The 11,866-nt window shown below is 38.5% G+C and overlaps 1 protein-coding gene across 1 annotated transcript in view; it reads right to left on the bottom strand.

Moving 5' to 3' along the window:
* Nucleotides 1-11,866, bottom strand: part of CalpC (calpain C) — a 33,532-nt gene that overhangs the window by 3,507 nt on the left and 18,159 nt on the right. Inside the window, exons 5-13 of the mRNA XM_022086948.2 lie at nucleotides 5,590-5,773; nucleotides 4,933-5,007; nucleotides 3,326-3,495; nucleotides 3,056-3,228; nucleotides 2,403-2,497; nucleotides 2,149-2,262; nucleotides 1,382-1,500; nucleotides 917-962; nucleotides 169-295 (exon numbers count right to left, since the gene is read on the bottom strand). Coding sequence (XP_021942640.1) covers nucleotides 169-295; nucleotides 917-962; nucleotides 1,382-1,500; nucleotides 2,149-2,262; nucleotides 2,403-2,497; nucleotides 3,056-3,228; nucleotides 3,326-3,495; nucleotides 4,933-5,007; nucleotides 5,590-5,773 — 1,103 coding nt within the window. The remainder of the gene's footprint in view (nucleotides 1-168; nucleotides 296-916; nucleotides 963-1,381; nucleotides 1,501-2,148; nucleotides 2,263-2,402; nucleotides 2,498-3,055; nucleotides 3,229-3,325; nucleotides 3,496-4,932; nucleotides 5,008-5,589; nucleotides 5,774-11,866) is intronic.

Here is an 11,866-nt window from a genome sequence, read left to right as displayed (position 1 = left end):
CCATAATTAAACTCTGTGAGCAAAATGAAGAGTTACCGATTGTTAAAGCAGGTGGTATATACCAATAGCTTTCAAAGGGTTAATTAACTTCATTATTATGCAAGCAGAGTAAAGTCTTTCTATGGATATATAAAGGCCTGTTATTTGTTGGTACTTCATAATACTTGCCATTTGGTAAACAAGCATCCAGCAATTCTTGCAGTTCAAAGGCATTTACTGTTCTGTGTTCATCGGCCAGCTGTAAGAAAACAGCTTCATACTGGCTAAAACTCTTCCCATCCAGAGTGGCTGGTGCCTGTTGGAAGAACAAATAGTCCATGGTATTACCTGATAATGTAATAAGAAAATGTGGCACAACCTTCATTTAACAGATCACTATAACAAATTCTTTCAAGAAAGAAAAGTAAAGTTTGTAGTAAGACAAAGAAAAGCAACTTTCTTCAGCTATAAAACTTAATCACACATATAAAGAATTCACATATTAAACTTCAATTACTTTGGTTCTCTTGAATCTTCTTTTTTTAATGGATTTCACTGTATTGGTATTGACAGTTTTGTGTGGAATATTAATTATAAACATCCTTGAAGAGCATGAACCACATTTTACAGTAAATGTGCACATTTCCCCTTCCCCTAAAAATTACTGTATCTTTTGAAGCGAAGACTTGAGAAATAAACACAGTGGACTTTTATTTTTTAAATCATAGTGCATGTTCATAGTAACTGCAGATAATTAATTCATAATTTTATTTTTAATTCCATATTAATAGTCCTGTTTTAACTTGAAACTTCAGTTATAAATTTAAAATTAAGAGTCACATTTGACAGTGTCAGTGTTATGATAATCAACTAAGCATTCTTCATTTTAAAGAAGTATAATGAAGGCTATGATAAGAATGCAGTTCTTTCAACCTACCTTAATGATGGCTGATTTTATTAATGACGGCTGTGTGTCAAGTAACCTGCAACAAAAATTACAAATTGAAGCAAAGCTGATGCACCAGAATGGCAAAACCCCCATAAGAACAGGTCATGGAAGATAACGCACCACACCAAAAAGCAAGCACATAATAAATGCACATAAAAATACTGATGTTACCTACTATTTTAGTGGTTTTATAGATAAAAACGGTGTTAATAATTATTTAAATTAGTAGTACAGTGACTCATGTGTGAAAAAATGTACGTGTTAAATCTTATGATGATTATATTTTAATCAAAACATGTGGTTAAAATAAGGACACTAGCAGCCAGCTTCTACAATAAAAACAAAACAAAACAATAGAACAGTATTAGAAGTGAAACAAACAATGAAGTGCACTTCAGAAGAGAATTGATACCAGCCTCATGCAATTCAGAATTAGAAGTCATTACAACTCACTTGAGTTTGAGAGGTTTGCTGGAGTAAACACGCAATGTGAAACTGGATTCCTGCCCTGGTTCAAATGTTGTTGGAAGAACTAGGTATCCTCCTTGTTCTAATTGGCACCTGTGACTCACCTGTAAATAAGACAGAGCATTCAACACTACATTAAATTTTCAGAATATGCAAATAATTAAGAGCCTTATGTTAAATTAACCAGCATGAGCTAATATAGGAAGTCTACAAATTCAAGAGATGGTAAATGATTGTTGAGTAACTTTAGAAACAATAGCACAAATATCAAAAGCATTTGTACTGATAAAATTAATTTTAAACTAAATATCTTCTTTCCCCCCACATACTTTTTTCATGTCACATAGAAATGCTTTCCTAAGCACTCTGGTTTCTACACTTGTAATTTGTGTGAAAGATGAAGGAAAAGTTGTCCTGTGTTTAACCCTTATGATGCAGAAATAGGAGATTTAAACCCCTGAATCATGGGGCTGACATCATGACATTCACTTCAGGGTTAATGGTTTAGTGGTATTCTATTGTGATTCATGGTTGATATGTAGGTTAAGTTCAAGGCTGAACATGGAAATATATGGGAGAGGTAGAGCTCCACCCATTCTTAGCCTTGGCATGAGTTGAAGGTTGGTGACCAGCTTCATGTCCTGGTTGCTTTATCCTAGTAAAATTAATATTTATATAGCTGACGACCCACCATGCAGAAATGTGATCTAAAAAAAGCATCTTATTCACCGAGCAGGAGAGTCAGTACTCACCTGTCTACTGTTTGTGTATTGAGAATTGACAAGGGACTTGTTCTTCTTAAAGAACTGTTTCCCTATTGTTTCAGAATTGTTCTTTGGCAATGAATATGCAGTGAAGCCTATGACCTGTGAGCATAAAATGCAATAAACTATTAATTTGTTTGCTGTCTCTTCCCACATTCAACTGGCATTCTTAATCATGTTATTTCCACAAAAATTGTGTAAATTCTTATTATGTTATTAGATTGTTGTTTGGTCTTCTTTACCTTAGGTTCCATGATGCTGTGTTGGTTCAGTGAAACTATCACTTCTTCCATTTCGCTGAGAATCAGATGAAGCTGGGGGTTGATGTGAAATGTATCTGCAATAACAAGATTCTTCATTAGGAACAACCAGCAGTATGTGCAATTACTGAACTTTGTAGTTTAGTGGTCAGCACTCACGTTTTGTCTTCAAGAGGCCCCAGATTCACATACTGGCCCAGAGATCTGATACCCTGACTGAGGGTTCTTATGGTATTCATAAAATTATATCATATTATTTAGGAATCCACACAATTTAGGATCCAAAGGTGGGGTATTATTTATTTGTGATCTTAAAGGAATTTGAAGCAAACTTCAAAACTGTTATTACTGTCACTTGGTCTTCTAATTAAGGCAATAATCTTCATTGTAAGATTTGAGGTTTTCACAGCGGTGAGTATGAAGATTTCCGTCTTCTGGGTTGTTGCGCTGTGTAGTCTGATAGATGTTTACCAACGTTTCAGAGGTCATACTGCCTCTGTCATCAGGGCGATGAATATGTCATATGACCTCTGAAACGTTGGTTAACATCGACCAGACTACACAGCGCAACAACCCAGAAGACAGAAATCTTAATAATCTTCATTGACTGTTTAATGCTATTTTGAGTAAATAACCTGGATTGTTCCTACATCCTCCAGCTGAGACTCCTCTTTGCCATGCTCCCTGATAAAGACGCATCTGCCAAGTGTTTTTATGATGCAATGATGGCTCATCACGACTCGTATCACTGTCCAGATGAACCACCTCAAGATGTGTGAATGTCTTCACAAAGTCTGAATAAGAGATCCTGTAACAAACAGCATCAACAATGAATAAAGAGTGCAGCTAAGCCAGCTTCAAACTTAAGAGAATTAATATGAAATCAAAAGTTATAAAAATCTTACCAAAATTCACCATCCCCCATATGCCTCACAGCTAGCCGTTCTTTCTCATGTGGCGGCACTTCATCCCAGTCTAATGAATCACGAGCCCAGGCCCCCACATATTCTCCTCCAGGACCCAAGGGGTTCCTTAATTTGACAAGTTGAACAGGCTCACCACTGAATGTCTCGACCTGAAAAATTCAAATTTGAAGTTACAGATAAACCATGGAAACTAGTGAAATTAAATTATTATTGGATGCATGAAAAACCAATCAAAATACATCATATGTTAACCATGTAAGTGTACAGTCAATCTTTTATTAATATTCATTTGTCACGGGGGTTAAAATATGTAATTAAAATTCTGATTATACAGTGAATCTGTGTATGTACTTTAAATGCTGTCATAGTAGAAAGTTGAGGAGGGGGAGATTTTATAAAAAAAATTATTTTAATGGCTATTTAGTATTAAAGTAATGATGATGTACATTCAGATGATTTATAGCAATATCTCAAGGCTTGATAAACTCTTATTAACAGCGTACATATTCCCAAAAAAATTCCAGTAATATAACTGTCACAGCACGCTGGTCTACCCACTCAATACTGTGTTGTTTTCTACTTACATTATTTACTAAAACAAACATGACACATTTATTCTTACTTAGACCTATAATCATTTTCTTACATAAAAAAGATGCCACTATGCCAAATCACTACGTACCACCACAAAACAACTAAATAAGCTTCCTGATTAAAATTAGCAATTGTTCAAGAGCCACTGGGAATCAACAAAGTCTACGAGTAGCTACTGCATGAAACACTTATTTTATTTTACATTCAGTCACACACAATTAACAAAGGCATCAGATGTTCACATACCATGCTGCTAGCATGCAATACACGTGTTATAAATGTTCAGACATAAGACATCAAAGTGAACTGTGAAGCAATTATCTTACAGTTTCCACACTAACACACTACCACCAGCCACACCGCCATGGTGGTCTAGCAGTTAGAACTCTGGGCTTGTAATACTGGGGTCCCGGGTTCGATTCCCGGCGCTGCTCAGATTTACAACTTGTGTTAGGCAAGGCCGTGGTCTAGGCACCACGGAGTTTTCCTCTGGGGGTTTCCCCGGTTTCTCCCTGGCATCCCAACAATTACTCCACTTTCATCATCATCTCTCAAAAAGGGGGTCACAGCAGTAGTGTTAAATGTTGCGGTCCTGATCGAACCCATGTACTGAAGGGTCGTGAATCCTGCTAACCAATGCACACCATGCTGAATGGTGTGTACTGGACAAAAGAAACACCAGCACCTCTTGTAAGTGTAAACACTCCCCCCTTATTTAATTCATATTGTACAAGGTAAATGATACAGAAATGGGGCCATACCAAGATACAGTATCAATATCATGGCCATGCATCAATTAAAACTTGTTTCCAAAGAAGAATGTTATTTTAAATTACACAAGCACTCAAGCATCATCGCCCTGATAACGGAGGCAGTAAGACCTCTGAAACGTTGGTTAACATCGACCAGACCACACAGCGCAACAACTCGAAATCTTAGTTTTATAATCTTAAAATGTAAAAAACTAATGTATCACATGTATCTGCACATACCCTTTCTACAGCATACAGCCGATAATTTGTACCGATGTGGATCCCATTTGCCAATTTCTCAAGCTGATTTCGAATCTGAAATCAAACACTTTTTTTCTTTAATTCTCCATTAATTGCTCTTCAGATAATTTGATAGCTTTGTGGGCTGTAAAAATGATAGCAATTTTCAAAATTTCCTAATCTGCTGACTGGTAAAAATAACAGCGTTTTAATTTTTTTCTTGTTTCATGTTAAAAAATCCAAATATGCACACATAGGCATATATATATATATATATAATTAATGTAAACATGTTTATTTAGAATATAAAACAGATGCCTTTATGTGGTATTTAGGATGATGAGATGTCCTATCATACATGCTGAACAGCCAGAATTCAAATTGGTTTCCCGATGTGTGCCACATGACCCAGCCTTCATTTAATCACGTGAAGAGTACAAATTATGTAACTGCACATAATGTAATCTCCATGTACCTGCTTCTTTCATAAGTCAAAGAAATATTACAGTCAAGACAGTTATTCTGAAAAGAATCTCTGGGGTATAGTAGACAGGATAGGCCATGTTTTACGTTTGTAGCAATGCAACAACTTTTGTACGTTTTAATTACGATTCTAATTATCCCGTGTACTGAAAATCAGTACCGGGATATGCTCACTTGTGTAGATGTTGTCTGCACTGTGCATGTGATGAGTGACGTCATTTCGAGCAGCTTGCTGAGCATGCGTCCGCAGGTCGTAGGGTCCTGTCGGATGCTGACGCTCTCTGTGATGCCTCCCGTGAGGTCCGCCAGGCCGTCTAGAAGCGTCCCGTACTTCAGCGCTTCGTACGACCCATGCAATCTGCATACCACCGACATAAGAGCATTCAGCCTGCAGGTAGCTGCCACACAGCCTGAGGTCTAACAACTGCAGAATCTCAGTGAAGGGTTTTACCCTTGAAAGTCAATGGAAACTACATGTTCTGCCTGTTTTAAGAATCAGTAACTTTTTTGTATTTATGGGTTTCGTACGATTCTCAATGTAAACAAAAATTATTTAGGAGATGGCTGTCTCTTTTGGGTTGAAGCGCCGTGCAGCCTGGTAGAACAATGCCAATGCTTCAGAGGTCCTTGCTGTCTCCATCATCAGGACAATGAGTCCTTGATCATCGCCTAAACATCATCCTGATGATGAAAGCAGCATAGACCTCTGAAACATTGCCATAGTTCTACCAGGCAATACGGTGATACAACCCAGAGGACAGCCATCTTCGTACTCACGACCGTGAGAACCTCAAATCCTACTTAGAAATTATTTACGAGAACAGCATTAACCAATTTATCTTTTTAATAGAGAAGCATTGTGTTTTATTCACAGTATAGACCGAGTTCTTACATGTTCATTAGGAAGGAAATTCTGCCCTTCCAAGGTTAATGTCAAACTTAACGCCATCTAGTTCAGTTTTGAAGATGTGAGGGGAAGGATGTGAAAGTAGTTGGTGGTGACTTAATTTATAGATGCAACCTGGCATTCGGCTGGAGAGACGGAGGAAAAACAGGTACATGGATTGCTTGAAGCAGGACCTGAACGCGAGGATTGGACATGTGATGGTCACGACACCAAGGAATGTGAGCAAGAGAAATTACCAGAAAAGAAAGTTCTCTTGAATATAGGCGGCAGTGAATGTTCGATTTCGACATGGCAGGATGTAGGTAGGCCTTCACAACAAGATCGGCAACATTCTGCTGCCACCTAAATGACACTGTTTCGGGCAGTAACTTACAGAAGAGAGAACTGTACTGCGGCCTACAAGCATGATTTCAGGTTAGCCAAGACAGAAATCTCATAGCGTAACAAAAAGAATGTACGAAACAGAACACGGGCGTTGAGCTGGTTGTTTGGGATGTACGCACGTATCTTTGGTTTGGAAGACCTGTGGGACTTGATACCATTACTTGAAAGATCTTGGAGTAAACTGGAGGACATATTGAAATGGAACGGAATGAAACAAAATGGCAGAGGATGTGTCGATTCATGTGGGTCAGAATAGGGACCCGTGATGGGCTTTTTGTAAACACGGTAATGAACCTTCAAGTTACAAACCTGTAAACCACTGAGAAGTCCTTGACTAACTGAACGAGTGTTCGATTTTCAAGAAAGATTCTTATCCGTTCAGTGAGTTATTACAGCAAATTAATTAACGTTTAAGGTTGTAAGATAAACGCAGTCTTACTATTGACAAAGCAATAAAATATTACATCGAAAAATTGGTTCTTTAACGGCATTTGTCTGAGCAAGTTATTCGCGTCAAACACGAAAACGACAAAGATGAATTGGGAATCATGTAAATTAAAACAACATTCCAGCAGGGACTGGGGAAAAAGAAGAATTCCAACTCAAGATAGCTGGTATCACGGTCGAGATTCGAACCTGCGAAGTCTAGAATACGAAGCAGCAGATCCAACCACTCGACCGCGATACTATGTTCCAAGCATCAGAACGCGTTTAATTAAAAAGATTAAATGATCACAAACCAAGTCGTAAGTTAAATAGAACAATCAAATTTCACCATGTGCACCAGAAGTAGACCTACAATTTAAATGGATGGGAGAAACAGGTGTTAAGACAAAAGGCTTTGTGGTATATATTTATGGAAACATGGGAGCGTACACGCGACCTTTGAGGAAAACAGAATAGAGTGTAAGCCGCCCTTCCTTCTAAAATTCTTGCACGAATTCGCATCATATAAAAAAGTCACGGTCTCTGTATTCTGGAAAATAACTTGCGGAAATGACGCGAATCATTCGGATGTGAAACCGATGGACCCGGGTGACTGGGCAGTCATCGGGTCCCTGTGATTTTTCGCCGCGGAGTACTTAATTAACAACAGCAGGCCTTATCGGAATATTGCAACTCCATGGGGCTGAGCCCTTAATGAGAAGCTGGTCAAAAAATTACCACTTTTCGAACCCGAAAGTACACTGTTATGCTCACAAGAACCCTTCCAATAGTATCCTTCCATCTATGCCTAGGTCTCCCAGAAGGTCTCTTCTCTTCAGGTTTACCGACCAAATCTTTCTATTCACTTCTGATTCCCCCCACAGTACTACTACGTTTTCAATGCACTCCCTTGATCTGTTTAACAATAAAAGTCCAAATTATGATTTTTTTAAACTTATGTACAGATTGCCATTTTTCTGTCCTATTCTCGTAATTATGCCTAAATATTAACAATACTCAAACATGTATTGTGACGTTACAATCATTGAAAGAATGATACAAGATGGCTGCTTACGGGCTGGATGGCCAGGTTCGATTCTACCAACGCCACAAGTTTTTGTCTTCGTCACCACGCCCAGCCCCCTTACAACGGACAGGCTCTTGCGCTGAGGGGAAAGCCGACCGGAGCGTTAAGCTGACCACCCAGCTAGAGGTCTAGGTGTTTTGGTGCCTATATACAATATCCACGCTCATAATTATGTCCTGGAACAGGCCAAGGGCCTAAACTTTTAAGTATAAGAAAGAGTAGTATCATGAGATGAATACTTTTATTTAAGTTATCGCAGTTTAACGACGCTTTCTTAACAGCAGATGATATGGGAGGATGACTGCGATGTAAAGAAAGCAGCCGTGGTCTGTCTTAAGGTGGAATTAAATAACTTGTCTTGATGGACTGGCCAAGAAGCACAAGAGGATAAACGGCCTCATAGTCGACAGTGCCATCGCCAACCACTCCGCGTTGAACTCTACGTTAGAATTCTGTAACCATTCTAGAGAAATACTTTTGCAGCAAGAAGATAGGAATGCCGTGGGTGAAGGTCATAGGCCCTACCTCTAAAGAGCCTTAAACACGTTTCATAATGAACTTTTGCCGACCCCTGGGATGGGCAAAGACTCTTTTCAACATTCCTTTGTAATTTCATGACAGTGTCAACGTTTAGGGTAAGTAGCTTACTGTAGTGTAGAATGGAATACGGTGAGATGAATATGAAGGAATTGATAAGAATCTGTCGAGGCCTATTTTAAGACACTGCCCCAGCATTCGTCTACAGAGATTGAGGGAAACCATGAGTAAGCTTAGCCAGTTTTGAACCAAATGTCTCCTAAATGAAAGTAGCAAATATAGTTGTAAAAATGTTATATCTGCCCAGCCCTGCTAATAGAGACATGAAATGCTCTAATTAGCGCCAGAGCTCAGTAATTTTTCTCAGCAATAACAATGGAAGAGCGAATCCTGTATTAAATACCTTTCCAGTTATACATGACATTGTAATTACTATAACGTGTTTCATGCTATATCAGAACGAAGAGCTTGTAGTGAAACACCGGCGAGACGCAAATAATAGCCGCGATTTGCACGCCAGCTCATTAACCGAATGTTTAAAGAACGAGAGCATATTTAATGCCACTTAGAGCAGACTGCTGACTGTAAATTTGACTGGTTGTTGTGAAAGGTCCGTTATCATCAACAGAAGGTTTCTGGCAGCACTTCCTTAGTTTATTTCTTGCTTCTTCTGTATTACTTTAATCACTTTCACCGAATTTCGCTTCATGACCTATTACAATTCAATATAAATTATAAAATTACAAATTATAAGTATGTAGTAGAACTAGGCCAGATCCCATTTCTATAGATTTCTTCTTCTATCTCCTCAACCTCTCTTAATTTAACATGTTTCTCCAATAAGGATGATGTTATCAGGATTAGGATAAATAATAAAAGTAACTAACGTTTTTGTTGTTCAGCGTCATTGATTTTCGACTTTGTTTCGTTACTGGCATTGCAACAAATTTCATACAGCCTGTAGGCCTGCCGTCATTCGTAAAAAACCGAACACATTTCAGAAAATTATCGGTTAAATGTCCTGTAATAGACTTCACTACAAACTAAACCATAATTAAAAATTGTGTCTATGACACGTGTAGTGACGAAAAAAAAACCTACTCCTCTGAAGCCGAAGCTCATATAAATAATATTTAAGAACTTAGACCGTGCCGCAAAGAAAACACTTCACCATTACAAAGATCAATTTGGTAATGATGTTTAAACTGTTTACAGCGAGAATCGTATGATAAATACAAAATGTAGACTTGGCGATTCTTTAAGCAACTGTGACATATTTACCACTAGGCTTTAAAGGAACAAAACTAAGTTTTTATTAACCATTTCCTAACTTGAGGACTTCATAAATCGGAAGGACCAGTAAAATGTCGGTAAGATTGCTAACTTCCTCGTGTTGATTTTACATTCGTGTATTATAAAACGTTCAAAGCGTGTTTCTTATTACGATCCCCAATTTCTTACACGAGGATCTGTTCTAATGCAGGCAACCCTGTCGATCGGTCTCGATACTGATTAATTCACAAACACGCCATGTTTTCTGGGTTCGATCAACCAATAAACTGCATTAGGCCTATATATACGTTATGAAGAGTGGAGTACACGCAGAACACTGATAAAGTAAGAAGATTAAGAAAAAACATAATAAAGAGCTCCATAATCTGTTCTCCTTACCAACGTATTACATATCCTTTCATGATACCCAAAGGATTATTACAGTGTTTAGAACAGCTTACAGTGGACTCTAACTCTGAACTAGTTGAATTAAGTCAGCGACCACACATTCCATTCAGAAACCAAAATGTAGACGCAAGACTTGTTTTAATCACTTATCGATAATTCCGAAGTCTACAAGTCGTGCAGTTTATTCCTTTGTTCGCGACGTTCTGTTTTTATTTTTAAACATTTCAATGTTGGTATGAACCAACCGCAGTGACCTCTAGCGGCCTTGGGCAGCTCGAACAAGAGACCGCGTGTTCGAATCCAGTTTTCTTTCGTGTTGTGATTTGTGTGCAGAGAATCTGGCGATGGATCAGGCTTCTTTGTTTCCAGAACTGATTCTGATTTGGAAAAGGCCAGAGGGTCTGACCCGTGAAAGACAAAGAAGAATAACCGGTATTTGTTTTGTCACAAGAAAAACGTCATGAGTCTGCTTCAATGCAACGAACCCGAGAGCGAAGGCTGCTGAATTATTTCCATCCACCTCAAGTTCTGCTTCATTCGCTCTTGACTTTCTAGTTTCTTTTGTTTCAATGCTTGTCTCACCTTCCATCCGTAAGCAACAACATGTAACATTAAATACTTCTTCACCTCTCACGGGTTAGGGTCTTTGGCCTTTTCTGAGTCTCAGCACATCTTAAATAATGAGCTGTTTGGACATTCGGCAGCACTCCTGGGAAGGGGATCAGCCCATCTAACTCCTAGCGAGATTAAACACTTTCTGAGATACACACAAGTCAGATTTTGTAACTTATTTTATGCTTTTATTGCCACGAAGTGTATTAAATTAACGCACTGTAGGAAAGCCACGCCTTTCCTTCCTTCCTTCCGTAAGAGATAAACTTTTAAATGTGCTAAACATTTAACGAAATTCCTGACTACGTTTTCAACAACTCTTTTGAATTCGCAAAAAAGTAACGCAAAGGCGAATGAGGTCTGGAAAACAGAGAACGCATTTTTAAACATTCTTATTACAAATATGAATACATATTTTTGCTAGAGTTCTAAAGAATTGATACTGGCATGCAGACGCTATATATTATACTTTAATTTCCCGTCTAATCACGATTACTCGGGCTGGTTGTGGTCTGTGAAATCGCGGGACAAAACTGCGCGTTAAAGTATGCAAACGTCAAGACAGTGTAAGTGGAACGACACACTTTCTGCTTGAAATACAAGTAACGAAAGTGTTGCTAAAGGCAGACCTATTACTAAAACAAATGTAGTTATAATTGTAGGATATGTCTGAAAGTAAAGTAAAGTAAAGTTTGTCCCACTATACGCCATGTAGGCGTTTGGGGTGAGAGGAGGTATAGCTCCTCTCTTCCTTGACCTCGGCACTAGATGGGGGTGAGTGGTCAGCATCACGCCCCGGCCGGCTTTACCCCCGGGAA

This window comes from Zootermopsis nevadensis, unplaced genomic scaffold, assembly GCF_977971745.1.
Source record: "Zootermopsis nevadensis isolate Lab colony 2312 unplaced genomic scaffold, Znev_1.0 Znev_ptg000020l, whole genome shotgun sequence".
NCBI lineage: Eukaryota > Metazoa > Arthropoda > Insecta > Blattodea > Termopsidae > Zootermopsis > Zootermopsis nevadensis.
The sequence above is the reverse complement of the archived record's forward strand: the minus strand, read 5'-3'. Positions and strand labels throughout refer to the sequence as shown.